The following is a 21,053-nucleotide window of genomic DNA, read 5'->3' on the forward strand; positions in this document are numbered from 1 at the left end:
ATATATATAAGAATTTATTATTGTGGGTAAACGATCTGATTGGATCCATTTGTATACTGACATGTACCATTAAATTGTTAAAGTTAGATAGAGACCCGTTGGATTCAGATAGTTAAAAGATTGATTTGAAAGAAAAAAAATATATAATTATATATATTTGTTTTGAAAAACAAATAAGAAATATGTATATTTTATTAGAATAGTTTAAAATTTTAATTATTAAGGCTATGTTAGCCCACTCAAATATTTTTTTACTCCTTCTCTCATCAATCACATCATTTAATTCATTACCCAAAATACTAAAATATTTTTTATTTTAAATTATTATTTATTATTTTATTATTATATATCAATATCTTTTAAGTAATTTTACTAAAAATATTCTAATTTTTCAAAATCATAACCCGTCGTTACTCATTTTCCCGTTTAGGTTATTAGAGTATACCCAATCCGAACCAAGTCTAAGATAAATATTTAGATATATGTTAATCTTATATATCAGATTGGTACGGCGGATTGACTACCACCGATTATAACCAAATTATGTATAACTTCTTATCTCGGTTTAATGATTTCATAATGGATTTTTCAGTTTGATAAATTTGTAGTTAGCTGGATTTAGACCGATTCAATTTAATTTAAACAGTTGATTTTACTATTGAATATTGACCAGTTAATTGGGAATCAAACTAGGCCTTTGTCAAATTGGAAGGTTTTAGGAATCACTTAGCATTTGTCTATTCTGCCGTCCGACCACTAATTAATTTGACTCATGTTTACTTACAATTATAAGAAAAGTTCCCGTGTCATTTTATATTAAATTCTCAGCATAGTCACTTTTTTCAATTTATTTGAATTATAATATAATTATTTTTAAACCATTACCTCTAAATAGTTATAGCGATTCTTAGGAACATGTGAATTTTTTTAAGAATTTTTTAAACCAACTTATTTGAGTGTTTTCTTATTTTTTATTTTTCAATTTGCATATATTTGTCATGTTTTTTAAACTATTTCAAAAAATTTTAACTATGGTTACCTAATTAAGCTGTTTTCTTAACTATTAGTATAGATCATATAAAAAAACATTAAATTGTTAATTATCCCAATAAATGAATAGTTATACATCAAATAGCTAATATTTTGACTCATAATTCATATTCAAAATCCAATTTTATTTGAATCACTAAGAGAGTTAGGCCTTGTTTGGTTTGGGTTATTTAAATAACCCAACTCACTGAAACATCTTTTCATTCTCTCTCTCATCAATTACATCGGGAAATTTGATTAAATAACCTCAAAGATGAGGTTATTTGATCTGGTGGTGAGTTGATAATTTAATTGCGTTCGTGGTATTTTTATTTTTTTTGGACGAAATTGCCCTTGTCGCGAAACGCTAAGTGACTTAGTGTTTCGCGAAGTGGATTAGGTTTAGTATAAATATTGTAATTTTTTCATTTCCTTCATTTCTTTTCTCTCTTTTCTCTCTCTACTCTTGTTCTCTTTGCTACGGCGGCAACGACTGCTACGGCGACGACGACGGTGGGAAACACATAATACAGATAAGAAAACTCTAACCCTAAATCGATTTATCTTCATTTCAAACTCTAACCTTAAATCTATTTATCTTCATTTGAAAACACTAACCCTAAATCGATTTATCTTCATTTGAAAACCCTAAATCAATTTATGTTTATCTTCAAAACCGATTTAAACTGTTCTTATTGTTCATATTGGTTAATATTGGTTTTACTATCGTTGTTCATATTGTCAATGATGAAATTTGCAAATAATCTCTTCGATATGGGTTTCGTTTCAGGGAAGATTCACTTATCGTTTCGCGTTTCGCGAAGTATTCCGCGTTTCGTTAGGTGCTTCACGTTTCACTAAGTGCTTTGCATTACGCGAGTCGGCACGGTTAGCACGGTCGGCTCGTGAAGTACTTCGTGTTTCGTTAAGTACTCCGCGTTTCGCTAAGTACTTCGCGTTTCGCTAAGTGCTTTGCGTTACGCGAAACGGCACGGTCGGCACGGTGGGCAACGGCACGGATGACACGCGAAACAGCACGAACGGCACGCGAAACGGCACAGTCGACACCCATAACTTCTTTTTTGTAACTTGTAATAATAATTTCTGACATTCTGTTCTGTTTAACTCATGACAAATTTGTGTTTATTTGGTTAAATTTTCAAAGAAATTCAATTTTGTTCCTGACTATTGAATTTTTTGTTGTAATATTGAATTTTGTTGATTATTGCCTCGGTTTATGAGGATTCCACCCGGTCAAGCTATTATGTGGGGGTGGCTGATCAAGTCATGGGATTCTACGAGGAAGTATATGTAAAACGCGACGTTGTAGGCACCGCTTGGTTAAGTAATTCATTGAGACCCGATGTTAGAATAAAAAATCAGCTCTTTCTTTGGTATAATAGCTGGTTATTTGTATTCATTATTGATTTTGATTGAGATATATGCAGAGGAAAATGCTTGAGATTCAAATTTTTTCAAATAATGTTGTATTCTCCAATTGATATTTTGGACTATTTTTAATCATTCTTGCTCTATTGTTGTAATAACTAATGTTTTTTGAAGTACTCAATTGGTTCTTTCAATTTGATAACACAAACTGAAAATTCAATATTACAATAATAGTCTAACATCAAAATTTAATTTCTTTGAAAATTTAACCAAATAAATACAAATTTGTTATGAGTTAAACAAAACAGAATGTCATAAATTATTATTACAAGTTACCAAAAAAAAAAAAGTTATGGGTGCCGACTGTGCCGCTTCGTGTGCCGACTGTGCCGCTTCGTGTGTCGTCCGTGCCGTTTCGTGTGTCGTCCGTGCCGTTTCATGTGTCATCCGTGCCGTTTCGCGTGCCGACCATGCCGTTTCGCGTAACGCAAAGCACTTAGCGAAACGCGAAGTACTTCGCGAGCCGACCGTGCCCGCTTCGCGTGTCGTCCGTGTCGTTTCGCGTGCCGTCCGTGCCGACTCGCGTAACGCGAAGCACTTAGTGAAACGTGAAGCACTTAACGAAACGCGAAATACTTCGCGAAATGCGAAATACTTCGCGAAACGCGAAACGACAAGTGAATCTTCCTTGAAACGGAACCCATATCGACGAGATTATCTGTAAATTTCATCATTGACAATATGAACAACGATAGTAAAACCAATATGAACAATAAGAAACAGCTTAAATCGATTTTGAAGATAAACATAAATTGATTTAGGGTTTTCAAATGAAGATAAATCGATTTAGGCTTGGTATTTTCAAATAAAGATAAATAGATTTAAGGTTAGGGTTTGAAATGAAGATAAATCGATTTAGGGTTAGAGTTTTCTTATCTGTATTATGTGTTTCCCATTGTCGTCGTCGCCGCCGTAGCAGAGAGAACAAGAGTAGAGAGAGAAAAGAGAGAAAAGAAATGAAGGAAATAAAAAAATTACAGTATTTATACTAAACCTAATCCACTTCGCGAAAACAAAGGCAATTTCGTCCAAAAAAAAATAAAAAGACCACGAGCGCAATTAAATTATCAACTCACCACCAGATCAAATAACCTCATCTTTGAGGTTATTTAATCAAATTTCTCATCACATCACTCAATTTATTACCAAAAATACTAAAATACCCTTTATTTTAAATTACTATTTATTATTTTATTATTATATATCAATACCCTATAAGTAATTTTACCAAAAATATTCTTATCTCCTCAAGATTATCACCAATCATTACTCAGTTTCCCCTCTAAGTTATTACAATAACCCCAATCCGAACAAGGCCTTAGTTTTCAAATATCATTGTTCAATTTGGATATAAGAAAATGAATTATTTAAGAATATTTGTTTAAATAACTTAGAGATTATAAATATATAATTAAAAATTAAAAAATATTTTAATTGATTATTTGAATGATTAGATCTAATGAAATCATTAGTTATTTGACATTATTTTCAAATATCAGGATTAGTTGGTCTTAAGATTCATTAATTTTTTTTTTGTTTTTTTCGACTTAAAGACATATAGATTACGGATTCGATTTCTACCGGAAGCGCATTGAATGCACATTTAATTCAAAAAAATAAATAAATAATTCTTAAATTATTTGAGCAAAATTTTTCTACTAAAAATTTACTATACAAAAAATTATATAACATATATATTAATTTTTTAACATTTTATTTTATAAAATTTTAATTTTAATAAAAAAAAAGATGTTATAATAATTTAGTAAATAAAAAAATCAAATAAAACTTTCTTATTATGGATCAATCAATTTTTTTTTTTAATTTAAGAGCTTTGAATATTTAATTTTTTTTAATTAATTTCAATATAATCAAATATCATTTCACTCACCACCGGTCTGGGCCGAGCCGGCAAACCCAGTGAATCGGTCGTCAAATCAGGCTGTGTTGATAAAAATAAAATAAAAAATGCAATCAACCTAGTTAAACACTTGGTTGGACTGGAAACTCGGCCGTCCAGATTAACTCATCGAGTTTATCCTATTTTAAAAAAAATTACTTATTTTCTTTCTCACTTATCACTCTCTTAGTTCCCCTTTCTCTTTTCCTTTTTTTTTATTCCATTAGGTTTACCTATTTCTAGTTCAATTTTGGTATATTACCGATTTCTAGTTCTAGACACTGAGAATGACAAATTCTTTCATTCACCTCAAGCTCCTCCACCTACTACCTAAACTAGCTAATTTCGTTTATACCAAATTAAAAAATAATTTAATGTGTCATTGTAAGTCATAACTTAAACATAGTTTCTTCTCAAATAAAAGCATAGTTATCCAAAAATCGGAAGTTGTAGCTTGATTTAAAGCCTTGTATTATTTGATGGATTTTGTTATTTTGTATTATTTTATTATTATATGAAAACCGAATTAGTTGACCCAGTGACTCAATCTCTTCATTAGGTTGATGACCGGGTCGAATTTCAAAACTATACTTAGCACGTTGTAATTAATCTTATCATTACCTAAAATGGAAGTGTATCTTAGAGTTAGTTTAATGTTGGTTTTTTTAAATATATATATATATATATATATATATATATATATATATATATATATATATTATCTCTGTAAACAAAAATTATATTATAAAAAAAAATTAAATGAAACAATTTTATAGCTAATTAAATATAATAATTATTTAAAAAATATTAATAATGTTAGTTATAAAATAATAGTCATATATATAATTAATTATAAAATAAAATTTTATTAACTTATTAATAAATGATATTTATAATTAATTATATAAATTAGTAATATTATTATTATTAATTAATACAACTTATATATATATAATTTATTTTTGAAATTAATTTATAATTATTCCATTCTAATTTAAAATATAATTTTATTAAAATTATTATTATTATAAATTAATATATAAATAAGTTTATTTATACAATTTATAAGTTAATTATGATGATTATATATAAAATAATTTAATTCATATAATAGTATTAATTATTTAAAAATGCGTTAATATGATAATTATATATTATTATTTTTTATTAATTTCAATATAATCATACAAACTAAATATAAAATAAATATGAAAATAATAATTTATATAAATATAAGGACAAAATAGTATTTTTTATTTTTTTATTACTTTCTTAAACCACCCACCAAATACAAAATAATAAAACTTATATAATTTTAGATATTTTATACTATTAATCAAACACTCACTATAACTTATATAATTTATATCTCTTAATACATCCTTACAATTTATACCCTTATAACTTATACTTATATAACTAGTAGTAATACTGTAATTTATATATTAAATACTACCTAAATATATATATATATATATTAATGCATTTAATTTTTTTTATAAAAAATATGAAATGATTAGAGAAAAAAAATTTATGGGAGAAAATTTTAAAGAAAATTACATAAAACTGATTGACTGAAAAAATAACTCTCTTTTCTCCCCTATTTTATTCCGTGTCCTCTTCTTTTCAAAATCTAAATCAATCTAATTTTTTTTTTTTTATAATTTCTAGATTATTATTACAGTCCTAATAAAAATCTGAAATAAACAAACAAACATAAAATTAAATTGATTCATGTTGCATTAAACTTAAAAAAATAAAATAAGCAATTAAAATTCTCGAGAGTCCAGTCACCAGTCTCAAGAGTCCAAACTGGTCTTGTTTATTTTTCTTGGCCTGCTTATGCAATCTTCTTCAATCGTATATGAATGTTGTTTTCTCCAATTTTGCATCATCATTTTTATATTCACAACTCCCTTTCTCTTCCTCTCCCCTTGTCTGTTCTCTCCTGCTCTTTCTGAGCTATTTTATATATATATATATATATCTTTCTCATCATCTTCTTCATGTCGACTTATATATATATAGTAGAGGCAGAAAGAGGACTCATCGTCTCAATCAATCCATCAATCAATCATTGCAGTTGCAGTTTTGTTTCTTGTCGTGGAAACAGGAGAGAATAATCAATGAAAAGGTACAGGAATGTGGAGATTTGGGAATTTGAGCAAGAAATGACAGGGAGGAGAAGGCAAGTTATTTTAGGATTGGACGGTGGAACTACTTCCACCGTCTGCGTTTGTGTCCCCGTCTTCTCTTTCAAGGATGCCCTACCCGATCCTCTTCCCGTTCTCTCCCGTTCCGTCGCCGGTTGCTCCAATCACAACAGCGTCGGCGGTACGCCATTTTGAAATTCATGTCTAATCGAAGATTCATCATAAATCATTGACCGAACAATCTTCTTCTTCTTCTTCTATGCTTTTTTGTTCTACAGAAGCTGCTGCAGAGGAGACAGTTGAGCGGGTTATGGCAGATGCACTTTCAAAGTCTGGTTCAAACCGCTCTTCTGTTGTAGCTGTTTGCTTGGCAGTTTCCGGTGTTAATCATCCAACTGATCAGCAACGCATGTTATGTTGGCTTAGGTCAGAGATTTCAATCTTGCCATAGCAATTTGCTTATTAATCGTCTTGGTATTGTAGACTGTAGTAACTAATTGTACTGACTTCAGCATATATTGATTTCAATGTGATTGAAGAGACATATTTCCTAGCCATGTTCAACTATTTGTTGAGAATGATGCCATAGCTGCTTTGGCTAGTGGAACAATGGGAAAGCTTCATGGATGCGTTTTGATAGCTGGTACAGGAACTATTGCTTATGGATTTACTAAAGATGGTAGAGAAGCTCGAGCTGCTGGTGCAGGTCCTGTCTTAGGTGACTGGGGCAGGTATGTCTGTTGTCAGTTTTTTTGAAAAAACTTCCATTGCCTCAATTGTGAATGATTGCATCTCATCCGATCAAACCCAGATACAAACAATTCACGACAATGTTTGTCACGAATTACACAAATAGAAAAAGAAAACATCGAAAGGTATATAGTACCAAACAAGAAACACTCAAATTCAACCAGTTAAGACTCATTTGACTCCTCCATGATCCATCAATGTGTTCTAGAATGTCCTTTTATTTTTCTACAAGATATTTTCTCAAGTAGTAAAACTTGCCTCTCTAAATGGTGGTTGTCATCTATTTACTAAATGAAATAGGCAAAATGCTTGATGTCTTTCTTCATCAACGGTTAAACCTCATGTTTCCTTTTTGGTTTCGTAGTGGTTACGGAATAGCTGCCCATGCATTGACTGCAGTCGTAAGAGCTCATGATGGTCGTGGACCATTTACAATGCTTACATCAAGTATTTTAAGGAACCTTAAACTTTATTCAGCAGATGAACTTATTGGGTACATATTTTGTGCTCACTATTAATTACAATCATGAGTTATATTGACTAAGACATGGTAAATAACCTAATTTATTTAATTTGGACATAGATGGACATACGCGGATCCTTCTTGGGCTCGAATTGCTGCTCTTCTTCCAGTTGTGATTTCTTGTGCAAAGAGTGGTGACCAGGTTGCAATAAAGATCTTGTTTGATGCGGTTGAAGAGTTAGCTTCCAGTGTTAAAGCTGTTGTTCAAAGACTAAGTTTGAGTGGGAAAGGTTTGTCATACATATTTGATGGCATATAACCAACCCTGTTGGAAAAAAAAAAGTTTTTGGATATGTTTCCAAATAAAGAAACGTTTGGAAACTATACATAAACAATGGGCATTTTTAGTTGATATTTTGTCAGTCACTTTTGAAAAAATTCTAAAAGTGAAAAGTAGAAGTGATTCTACTTGCACTTAGTATGGTATGAAAAGTGTGATTGAATTAGAGGAATCCTTGTTAAGTGAAGATTGGATGAAACAAGTGATTTTTTTGACAAATTATTAACATATTTTTGCCAAATGAGTTTTCTTTTCTGATTTTCAACCAAATAAGTGTTTCAAATGAGGACAGGCATAGTTTATACAGTTGCTTATGTGATATTTTACATGGAAATGGAATTGGTTGCAGATGGAAAGGATTCGTTCCCTTTAGTAATGGTTGGTGGTGTTCTTGAACCGAATAATGGTTGGGACATTGGGAAAGAGGTTGTAAACTCTATCAGTGATTACTTCCCGGGGGTTCTACCTATTCGTCCAAGGGTAAGCAAATTAAGCTTCGACTGTCCTTGTTATGGTTATGGACAATATCGATTAGAGTATCCTGAATAGAGAATCATCTGGTTTTTATATTAAAGATAAGAATCCTAGGTTGGTTGAATAATGAAAGACATGATTGTAATTCTTAGGTAGCTTCCTTTGTTGCATTCAGGTGGAGCCTGCAATAGGAGCAGCTTTGTTGGCTTGGAATGTTTTGATGAGACAATCAGTGCAAAAAGGATACGAAACGTTATAAATATACTTTAATTTGTACAGTGGCTAAGGCAACAAGAAAATTGTTTCAAAGAAGCTTCAGCTAGTAGTAATTATTAATTAACTCTCTTTTGTTTCATTTTCATACGCCATTTTAGTCTCTTGTTCTTTTTTTTTTTTTGTCTATTCATAAAAGTCAGCTTCATTTTCCGGGGAATTTGAGCAGGTGACCCTAAAAATAGGGTGATTTTTTTCCGGGGAATTTGAGCAGGTGACCCTAAAAATATGGTGAATTGAGGGAAGTGAGGTTGGATAATTTAAATAGCTGGTGACCCTTTTTTTTTTAATGACAATTATACTCTTGCGTAACGCAACTCCAGTTGTGCAACCGATTTTTTTTTTTTTTTAAATTTTTTTTTTTTCGTCTCGTGGTTGCGTAACGTAACTGTGGTTGCGTAACGCAACTGGGGCATTTTCGTCCATAAAATTTCATAATTAAATTTTTTTGAAAAATAAAAATAAATAAAAAATTTGCGTCATGCAACCTGAGGATGCTTGACGCAATACAGACATTTTCGTCAGAAAAAAAAAGGTCACCAGCGCTATTTAATTTATTCACTCTCACCAAAAGCAATTCACCCTGTTTTTGTTCATTTTCCGGATAGGTAAAGAATAAAAGGGGCTTAAAAAATTATTTTTAAAAAGTTGTTATTTTTTTTAATGTTAGATGTAAAAGTTAATATTTTTGAAGTATATTTAACATTCAAACATTTTTTTTTGTATAATTTTTTTTGGACCCTAAACAGTTTCATCAGTTTTTGTTTGCATTAGTAAAATATAAAATAAATTAGACCTAATAATTGGAATTAAAATAATTTTTTTTAATAATGTATTTTAATATTTTAGAAAATAATTTAAATGATATGATTGATGATAATATTGTTTGATAAAAATTTAATTTTTGATAAATTAAATTAAAATTTTGTGAAAACAAGGCCAATAAGATCTATTATAGCTATGGTTAGGACCAACCCTAATATATAATTATCATTAATATTTATTATAGATAATTACTAGTGGTTATAGCCCTCATTTTTAGAGTATACTATAAATTGTATAAATTGTCATATTAAAATTTTAAATAGGTTTCTGGATTCCAATTTTATAATCAATGAAAAATAAGATTATTATAATTTCAAAAAGACTAAAAATTCATACCAATATTTTAATAATTATTTAACATGCTAAAAGAAATTCCAACTTACTCAACAAAAAATATATCCATATTTGATATTTCTCAAACAATTTATCATTATACATAATTTTGTGCAATATTGATTGGGAAGGAAATGAAAATTACAAATACGAAATTTCCTAATAGACTGTGTTGGAATCTTCCTAACTTATTTGGAAATCTACAAATATATTAATTAAAAGTGTCAATTGTTAACATTATTGACAATAATTTATTCAATAAATGTACCAAAATAAAGTTAGAAAGAAGCCCATAACAAAAAAAAATGATAGTAAAGTATAAAGAATTTTTTTTTTCTTTTGAAAAGGGAATATAGAGGAAATTTGAGGAGGAAATGACCCACTAATAGCCTAGTAGAGGAAAGTGGAGAGCTTTAAAAAAAAAAGCGTTAGTGACTCCTTTTATTGTTTTTGGATGAAAATGTCCCAGGTTGCGTTACGTAATCTTTTATTTTTTACTTTTCAAAATATTTAATTATGAATTTTTTCAGACGAAAATGCCTCAGTTGCGTCACGCAATCGCGAGACAAAAAAAAATTGAAAAAAAAAATAATAATTCTGGTTGCGTCTCGCAACTGGAGTTGCGTTACGTAAGGGTATAATTGTCATTAAAAAAAAATTAGCGCTATTTAAATTATGCACTATGCGCTCACACTATCCTCATTTAGACTTATCAGTGGAGTCATTTCTTCACATTTCCCGAATATAGTGATATTTGTAAATAATATTTTATGATAATTATAATTATTAAAAATTTATAAAAATAATTAAAAGTTAATTTTGTTATAAAACTGTGTTTCTGATGATTAATTTAATTTTTGGCTTATAATGGAAAGAATAAATTAACATCCACGAGTCGAGCGTATAATAATAGTGATGATGAAGAAGAAGGAAGGGGTTGAGTGCATTTTACGAATGCCTTGTACAACTCACCTACAAGTCCATGAAGGAAACCTAACAGCCCAAGAAGAAGAACGAGTGCTGAATTTGTTGACGATTCTCCATCCAGAAAGGTCTACAATTTCACTTTAATTTCTCTCTGCTCGATCACTGATCATCCACGCCTACTCGCTATGGCTTCCGATGGAGCTCTTCCGGTCAGTTACTCCTTCCTTATTTCTCGTTTCGTATTACTAAATCCCTTAGAGACCAGATGCTAGCAATCATCGAGTCCGATGTTGTTTTGCAGAGCGACGTGGAAACTCTCGCCAGTTTGGAGAAGATCAAACGTCATTTAGCTTCTAGCTCCGGTAGAAACCTACTGCAGGGTCCTCTTCTCAAGCGATCAGAAACAGTACTCTCTCTCTCTCTCTCGATTTCACCTTATATTGCAGAGCGACGTGGAAACTATGTATTTAGATACTCGAAAGAAGAGAAAAACAAGTAGCGAACCGATTGATTTCCTATGTTTGGATCCTGTGCAGTTTTACTCCCTCTAATTGCTGTTTCAGCTGAAGCAGCAAAATCTTGATAATTCCTCACAGCTATGCCAAATTGGCTAGTTTAGGTCTTAGGACGAAATGATTTTTAGAGCTTGGACTTTTTGTAGATCGAAATTTCAATCTAGAAGTGTAGTACACTGTTTTTGAGATTTATTGCATACTTGGAAATTCGCAATTTCGGATCACTTTATTTGCAGCCATATTCTTGAATTAGAGTAGTTTATTTGATTCTCCAACTGGTATGTAGAGATTGATTCTTTTCATTTGATATTTTCATGTGCTCAGATCAATAAAAGATCATTGTAATGCATTCTGTTTGTAAACCCATAGAAAAACTGTTGGTATTGGACAGTTGCAGACTATACTCATCAATACTGACTTGAAGTTAGAATGAGCAGTAAACTCATGTACTAAAGTCATTGGTGAAAAGCAGCTGACTTCCATGAATATTTTAAAACATAGGTCAAAATCATTAATGAGATTCATCAAGGTTAGATTAGATGAATATTTACTGTAAAAATGATTGCCCTAATAGTTAATCAATGCTATTCCTTAAGAAATTGTTAAGTGACCCTTCATGTTGATCAAAGTCCTTTTGAGAATCTCGATTTGGAGCTACGAGGTTTATGCATTATTTTGCCTTCTATTGATGACTTGTATCGTCGTCTTTCCATTCGATTAACTCATGAACATTGTAACAAACTTTAGTTTGGATGGTATTCACTTAATGTGACATTTGCATCGACTGTGGATCAATGAAAAGTTTTATCTCTTTTCAAAAAGAAGTCGCTAATTGATTTTCTACAACAGTTTTTCTGTATGGGTGTCCATGTCAATAAACAAAATTACATCATCTTGTGGGCTGTGAGAAGGGTCCTTGAATTGCTAATGGCAACTTATCTCATTTGAGCTCAACATATTTTGCTGTTCTATGTTAGGTACAAAATTGCCTTTGTTCTGATTTCCTTTTCTATTTTTTGGAATTTTTTAACAGCTGAGAAAATGGAATGAGAGATGGGTCATCCTAGATCCTACAACTGGAAAAATGGAATACAAGTAAAATGCCTACAACCATATTCTTCTTACACCTCATGTTCAACTTAAATGTAATACTACTAAACTCTCTATTGTTAATTTCATTTCCTTGCAATTATGTAGGGTAAGGAGAAATGAACCAGCTGTTAAAGGAACCATTATCTTTGATGCCAATAGCACGATCACAATATCTCCTGTGAACTTCCAGTGAGTTTGTTATTATCAGATTGTGATCATCTTTTATAATTTTTTTTTGTGTTGAATTTATTAATCTCATATGAGATTACAATTAATTTATTAGTTGTTTCCTTGTTTCAGTGGACTTCCAAAGTATGATGGTTGCTGTTTATGTATCCTTGATTATATAGTTCCTCCACTTCTTGCGTTACTTTCGTTCTCCTTGTTCATTTTTCTTTTCTTTGAGAAGAAAAAAATAAATATCTTAGGGCTTAACTTCCAGCTTCCTCTTCATGGTGGAAGTTGGGGTAGGATTGCAGCGATTAATTTTCTGATTTAGCTTGTTCTTAGGGCTTGATTGATATGTAGTTATTTCGAAATAATCTGCTTATTTTTTTGGAAAAAATTCTTGTTTGTTTAACAAAGTGGTTTATTTGGATTAAACAACCAAAATATCCTTAATATTTTAAAATGTTATAGAGAATAATGTGGCTATGTTTGGTTAGAGTGGAACTGGAATTGGTGGTCTAATTCCAAATCATTCTTTTGATCGACTAAAAATAAGGATTTGAAATTAGAATATTATAATTTCAATTGAATTGAATTTATAATTTTTCAAGTTTCAATTTTAACATTTACACCTCAGAATTGTAATTTTATGATTTTTCCAAGCAATTTGCAATTCTAATTCTAATTATACATATCCAAGCTTAGCCTAAATATATTTTGGTATTTTACTGGATGATTAGAATGATTTGACAGAGAAATGATTGATGATGGGATAATAAACCACATCAAACAAGCCCTTAATGTTACTGAAAATTTCATCATCCTTGGTTCTTAACTATGGTTGATTAGACGTTGGGACACCACAGAGAAAAGACTACTTCCTTTGTGCAGAAACTCCTGGTGCAGCTCGTGCTTGGGTGTCAACATTACAGTGAGCATGATTTCATTTATACTGTTCTATTTTCTTTATATATCTTTGGGTAGTTAAGCTGTCTCTGATATAAGAAACTTTAAATTGTGTTTAGAAGGGATAATTTATTTATATTTATTGTTCTATCATCTGTTTTTCTCCATATTAGAGCTACCCAGTTAGTCTTGAAGGCCCACAAGGAGGCTGTCAATTCTTTGAGTGGAAATGGTTCTTCTCAGCTAGGAACAGTTGCAACTGTAGTTGCTGCTGCTAATTCAACAGCGTTGGAAGCTTCTAAAGAAATTGAGACAGCAATGCAAGTCACCATGAGACATGCACTAGGTGCATTGACGAGCAGACAAATTGATGGCCCTATGGATGATCTCACGGTTATGAAGGTGTGTTTGCGTACTTTACATATATATCTTTGGTTTCATTGTTGCTACTTTTGGTTTTTATGTTGAGCCTATTTTGTCACAATCACGATCCCATTGGAAAATGCCAACGTTAAAATTGAAAGTTTTCTTTTTGTTTTGCGTATAATATTAGATCCAGATAATACTGTATATTTTTTTTGCTTTATTTGATATGTAGATTTTTCCAGATCAAAGTCCATATGAATAAACATTAAACAGCATACCAAAACAGCCCTAATGAAAATAGTATGAAGATGTATATCACTTGTATTATTATCAAAGCCATCCAACTTTCTTCATTTAGTGATGTAAATAGATTTTGTTAGTACTCTTTATTGAAGGGGGTAGTACTAACCTTGTATATGTGTTTTTTTATATGAAATAGAGATTAGGGTTTTGAAGGGACACACGGTTGGTTAATTAGAAGTATGATAATTAACATATAAATTATTATTAGCTATTTGGATAATTATGATAGTATTTGTATTTGATTAGGATTATGGTTTAGTTTCAAAATGGGGATGTTGGGTTTGGCACTTTGTCTCCTCAAAGGGAAAAAAACCATTGTCTAAAAAAACGAAATGCTCATAGTCCCTTGATGATTCAGTGATTGATTAATATAAGTAAATTTATCCAAGTCTCCTCATTTTGTCTATGTATATGACTGTGAAAATAATTAGAAGAAAATGAATGATAAACTGTTTGCTTGACCAGGAAACACTCCGAGTAAAAGATGAAGAGCTACATCACTTAGCTAGGGATATTCGGGCTCGAGATTCAACAATAATGGAGATTGCTGAAAAACTATCTGAAACTGCTGAGGCTGCCGAGGCTGCAGCTTCTGCTGCTCGTACGATGGATGAGCAAAGGAAGATTGCTTGTGCGGAGATTGAACGTTTGACCAAAAGTTCAGAAAAGAACTTTGAATCATATATGCGAAAGGTATACAAGTTTTCCTTTAAAAAAGAAAAAGAAAAAGTCAACTTTTATATATTAAAAAGAGGAACGCAAGGTGCGTTCACGGATTAGACAAGTGGAAAAGCAAAAAACAGAAAAGAAGGATTAGATTAGATTCCCATCAGATCGAAATAGGCTCAACAAGTGCGATCCCCCCTTTTCAATACAAGTTTTCTTGTCTCTTCTGATGTAATCCGTAATTATATATATCTTGCAATCTTTTGTTTTTAATGAAAAATAATGAATTTGACTACTTTGTAGGTGAAGGAGTCGGAAGAGAAGATTATTGGTATAAGTAAAGAACGAGATGAACTAGTTAAGCAGAGAGAATTGGCTCATGAGGAGGCGCATTTATGGCGTTCTGAACTTGCAAAATCCAGAGAGCGAGTTGTGGTATTAGAAGGAGCAGTGGTTAGAGCCGAGGAAAAAGTTAGAGTAACGACGGCCAATGCTGAATCTAGAATAAAAGAAGCTGCGTTAAGAGAAGCAAGTTCTTTGAAGGAGAAGCATGAACTTCTTGCATACATCAAAATATTACAAGAACAACTCAAAAGGTTTGTCCTTTATCCTTTCAATATTTTCATTATTCAAATGAATTTTCTTTGCAATATCTCTATGGTTTAAACAATCTAAAAAAGGATGAGAAGCTGTAAAGAAATCAGGATGAGAAGTATAGAACCTTTCACAATTTCTGATCAAAGTTTTATCAATTCAAGGCCTTGATTGATATGGGTTATTTGAGATTATTTTCAAATAAAGTACTATCCAATTAACAATCTATTAATCAATCACATCATCAACTAATATACCCTATTTTATTATATATTCATATAGTAATACCACTATTGTCTTTTTACTTAAATAACTCCAAATAACATGGTTTTCCATAGCCTACATCAAACAAGATTTTCAAAATAATCACCTGATCATTAAAATAACCCGAGATCAAACAAGGCCTAAGTTCATTCATTAACAATTTAACATACCTAAACGAATTACATCCTACTGCTCAAATAGGAAATTACATTACCGCTTGTAACTACTTTTAACCGCTTATAACTAACTACTAAAATACTTAAACTATCTATTGAATGCAAATTGTACTAGGCAGGGCTGCCTTATTGTAACCATCTTCATTGAATAATTAAAATGAAACCTTAGCCCCCTTTATATAATAGTGTAATCCAAATCCAAATATAATTATAATTATAATTGATAAACTCTAATGCTAATTATAATCATCCTAACCAACTAAATGAAAAGAAATAACAATAATAATTTATTAATTTAAGTATATTACACTTAATTTATTTATTAATAGACAATAATTTATTAAGGTTACATTAATGAGTGTAATATACTTAAGCCTCCTATTAATTTGCAGGACATTGTCTTAGGCCTTGTTTGATGAAGAGTTATTTGAATTTAATCCAACTCATTATGAAATCATTAATCAAATCATAAAACAAATAACAAGATTCTTTAAAATATAAAGGAAAAAGTAAATCAAATAAGGTCTGTTCTTAGTGTAAATGTCGGTAAGGAACCCTAGTCTGATAAATTGATGATGATACTATTTACTACAGACAACAAGTTGAGGATGCAGAGGAGCAAGTGTGTGAAGAGAAAATGGAGTCGAGGTCAGATAACAGTACGACGAAACATGTTAATCCATCTGAAGAGGAGAATGTGGACAAAGCATGCTTGAGCGTTTCTTCTTCTTCTTCTAGAGCGATTCCAGTTCATTTGGAGGTTAATGAAACCACCATGGCCAGGCTTAGAGAAGAAGAAGATTCTAGCGAATGGAATGATATTGAAGCTACTACAGAGGAAAGTAATAATAATGTAGAAGAGGAGGGAAGAAGAAACAGTTTATTATTAGATATATCATCTGTGGTTAGCCAACCAGTAAATGGTCATCATGACCATCAACTGCACTCCCACCATCAGCCTTGATGAATATCTTCTCCTTTTAAGGTACACAAAATGACATTTTGAGTTTGATTCTCTTCTCCTTTATTTTTACCCACACTTGTCATTGTTGTTAACTTGTTCAATATATGGATCATATGCCCACAAAACAAAACTGTATTTTTATTTTGATGTTATATTTCTAATTTATGAGGCTGGTAAATTACTCATATATATTTTTATAAAATATGGTTTATCTTTCTCTATTTATATTGTTTTTATTATCTGCCAGTGTGTGTGCCCATCTAAACTGTAAAATCTCTATTTGGAAAATGTTTTGTTTTAGTATATCTAGTTGTTTTTCTTAACAGGGGATATAATTTATTTCATATTAAATAGTGAAATATAAGTAGATAAAATGAAATGTTAAATTATTCTGCAACAAATTCCCTAAAAATATTTCTTATTCTACTCCATTTTGCTTGGAAGGGCAATGTGTTGTCTTTTGTTATATCGCTATCTAAACCAAGTTGAATTAATAGCTAGTCAGTCTCATATATTATAAATATTTTTAATAATATAATAACTTTTAACTTCAAATCACTGGATTTTTGTATCATAAATTATTCAGATTGTTAATTTTTGTTGACTTGTCCGTAAATAAGATTAAAAATGATATTTTTAAGTTTTGTCTTAAATTAGATATTGCGTTTATATAATTTCAAACTTTTTTTTTATTAGTATCCAAATAGTATTTTATTAAATAGATAACACATTATTTTACATTCATACCATTATATTTTAATTTATGTAATAAATGTCATAAAGAAAAGAAAATGAATAACATGTTATTATAAAAATTATACATTATTAAAATTTTACTTACAAAATATATATATTTAATTATAAATTGAATTCAATCATCACAAATAATTTATTAGAGGCCAATTCAATATATTTTAAAATAGTATTATAAAAACTAAAATGATAATAATGATGATATAATGGGTGCAAATTTGTGGACTGTGGATTTTTAGTAACGATTCCTTGAAAGAGAAAGTTTGGTGATATATGTCTGCAATCTTTCTTACCAGAGAAAAATTAAAAAATTATATGTGCATATGAGTGTGATTTTGAAGGAATGGTTGTTTTAAATTAAGCGACATTGCATTCTCTCTCGCCAAGACCTAACTCAATAGTTCATTTTTTTCTCGCTCTCACTTTTGTTATTCTTTTGACCTCATGGAAAACAATGCCAAACAATTTTGGGAAGGATTACCACAGTTCTATGCTATGTAGTTCGCGGCGTTGATGTAACTGTAATGTCTTTGATTTCTAGACATCTACGACAATAACGGATACATGAATCTCGGTTGTGAAGTCAACATGTAAATATGAGATTTATTTCAAGTTCTCTACAATTTTGGAATAAAAATCATTCTTATTATGTGTACATAATTAGGGAGTGACTTCGGATGTGGTGTATATGAGTAAATGTGTGATTTGCTTGAGTTTCCCTACAATTTAGAATTACAAGCATTCTTATATCATGTGCACCCAATTAGGTGTATCAAAAAATAAAGCTAACTTATTTGTACTCATAATTTTGTTTGATAATTTTTTTTTGTCACATTGTCATGTAAACCCAAAGACGAAATCAAGATATTTTTCTCTAGGCTGAAAAGATTATATACTAAACATGTAATAAGTGAACATATTAATAAACCGTTTCAATAATACTTTTACTAAAATAAAATAAATATATGAAATCTAATATAAGATAAGAATACCCGATTTAAAAAACAAATTCATAAATTTAAAATTATATAGTTAAAAAAAATTTAAGTTAAGAAAACGTGAAAAGTTAAATTATTTATGTTTTAAATAAGAAAAAAATTAACTATATAGAAAAAAAATATGAAAGTCTAATTTTATTGGATTTCAGCCAAATTAATATAGGAAAAAAACAAAGCATGAAAATAAGAACAAAAATACAAAATAGTGGCAAAAACAGATTATCAAGTGATTAGACACTCGAGAAGACGATTATAAAATATTAATTCCTATAAATAGTTTTGGAAGAATAAATAATATATCAATTTATTTATTTAAATACCGAACCAAATCAATATAACCGTTTTATCTTGTTTTTGAATATTAATTTATATTTTTTTTTATAAATTTTTGAAATAGTTTAAAATTAATAAATATAAATTACTATTTTACCTTAATATATATAAATTATTATTTTAATCCTTATCTTATAATTAATTTATATTATATTTATATTAAATTTAATAAAAATAAATAATATATAATTTTTATATAAATATAGTTTTAAAATAAATAATACTATTATATGATTTACATTATTTTATAAGCAATTTTTATACTTTAACTTATATAAATAAATCTTATTTATATATTAATTAAAATTTACGTATTATAATAAATATTTGTATATTAGAAAATATTGTTGACATAAAATAAAATATTAAAAATTATTATTTTAATAAAATAATATTTACAATTAGAATATTATAATTATGAATTAGTTTCACACATAAATTATATAGATAAATTTTAAAAAAGAAAATGTGAGATCACTTTAAGTAATTTATAACTCCAAAGCCAGCACACTGCCCTATTTATATTTATATATAGTCTTTTAAAAATTTGAGCTCGGCTGTTAATTGAAATGCGAACGGAGTGTCAGATCGCCAACTGAACACGGCGAAGCGCTGACGAAACGCTCCACGTTCAACAACAATGCCCAAAACGACGTTGTTTTGTCTGCAACTGTCTTTTTCGTCGCGATCGCCGAAGAGAAAAGGATGAAGTCCCATCTTGATTTCTCAAAGATGAAATTCAACCGATAGTCAACCAAATCAGCTGATTCGAAAGGTGAAATGATCACCTTACCACGGTGATCATTTCCCCTACACATCTAGGCCTAATCACTGCCTATTCCGACAAGTTAGATGAAGAACAACCAAAATACCATAAATGAATTTTGGCATATTCAATCCACTTGAAGCCCACAACCGACTTCGAGAGACTATAAATAACCTCCATCAACAATTCTGAAGCTAAAAGATAACATTTCAAGCCTCAAATTAGAAGAAAATCAAAAATCCGCCATTGAAGCTCAAAGCTTCAGATTTTTCAAAATTTCTATGTAAGGCTTTAATGCTTGGATCAAGGCATCCCAAAAACTTCCCAAGGTCCAAAAGTGTTCTCCAATCTTTAGTATGCTTCCAATCATCCTTTAATTCATATTCCATGTTGAAATTGAAATTTTATATTTCAGTTTTCATAAGTTTATATACTAACTGGTTTTTGAATTTTAGGATTGGAAATCGATCCTAAGATCATTCCAAGCTTTCTATTTAGGTTAGAATCAATCAATCAACCTTAAACAGAAAAAACCTAAATTTGAATTTTTAAAATCCAAAAATTGAGTTTGCTATTCTTGGGCTAATCCTCAAGAATAGTGTCCAGAAAGTATCCCAACATATTTCTAATGATGTTGAGCAACTATTTGGATCATGTTTGATCCATCCTGATCATGTTTGATCCATCCTGATCATGTTTGATCAAAATAAAAACTTTTAAAATAATTGAAAATTTTGAATTCTTGTATTGGTCGAAACGAATAACCAATGTTCATGTTTTGATGCCAATCAAGTGTATGAATTATAATGAAGCTATTGAAAAGATCCTTACACTTCAAAACAACTTTAAAATCAAAATCTTAATTTTTGACCATAAACTATTTTGAATGAATTGATCATCACCCAAGTTGATTGATACCTTGGGTAATGTTCTAAATATTCCTAGGAGCTTTGTGAAGCTACCCAGACCCTTGGATCAAAGAATCCAAACCTCCATCAAAATTGAAAAAACTACAATTTTGATGTTCTTGAGAAACGATAGGCCCGACCAATGTTCTTCACCTAGGACCGAGAGGCCTAACTTAGGATTTTTACATTCGACTAAGAAGTCAAACCTAGGACCGACGAGTCTTGCACCCAACCGAGAACTCCTAAACCCGGGACCGATGACTTCCACTTATGATCGAGAGGTTCGACCAAGAATTTTGGCCCAGGACTAAGAGTCCTTAGCACCCAAATAGAGGCTTTTCATCTAGGACTAAGAGGTTTGACCG

General features: G+C 30.3%; 2 protein-coding genes across 2 annotated transcripts; both read left to right on the forward strand.

Moving 5' to 3' along the window:
• Positions 1–6,415: 6,415 nt before the first annotated feature.
• Positions 6,416–8,937, forward strand: LOC124945731 (N-acetyl-D-glucosamine kinase-like). Its single transcript, XM_047486218.1, has 7 exons — positions 6,416–6,712; positions 6,810–6,957; positions 7,071–7,262; positions 7,646–7,774; positions 7,865–8,034; positions 8,434–8,564; positions 8,734–8,937. The coding sequence occupies exons 1-7, from the start codon at positions 6,505–6,507 to the stop codon at positions 8,815–8,817; spliced, it is 1,062 nt and encodes a 353-aa protein (XP_047342174.1). The 5' UTR covers positions 6,416–6,504; the 3' UTR covers positions 8,818–8,937.
• A 1,972-nt stretch (positions 8,938–10,909) lies between these two features.
• On the forward strand, positions 10,910–17,139 carry LOC124945897 (switch-associated protein 70-like). Its single transcript, XM_047486418.1, has 10 exons — positions 10,910–11,125; positions 11,218–11,322; positions 12,465–12,526; positions 12,629–12,712; positions 12,824–12,855; positions 13,541–13,622; positions 13,771–13,999; positions 14,732–14,959; positions 15,236–15,528; positions 16,561–17,139. Exons 1-10 carry the CDS (start codon positions 11,102–11,104, stop codon positions 16,928–16,930), a joined length of 1,509 nt encoding a protein of 502 aa, XP_047342374.1. The 5' UTR covers positions 10,910–11,101; the 3' UTR covers positions 16,931–17,139.
• The last annotated feature ends 3,914 nt before the right edge of the window (positions 17,140–21,053 follow it).

The sequence above is a fragment of the Impatiens glandulifera genome, chromosome 7 (assembly GCF_907164915.1).
Source record: "Impatiens glandulifera chromosome 7, dImpGla2.1, whole genome shotgun sequence".
In the NCBI taxonomy this organism is placed as follows: Eukaryota; Viridiplantae; Streptophyta; class Magnoliopsida; order Ericales; family Balsaminaceae; genus Impatiens; species Impatiens glandulifera.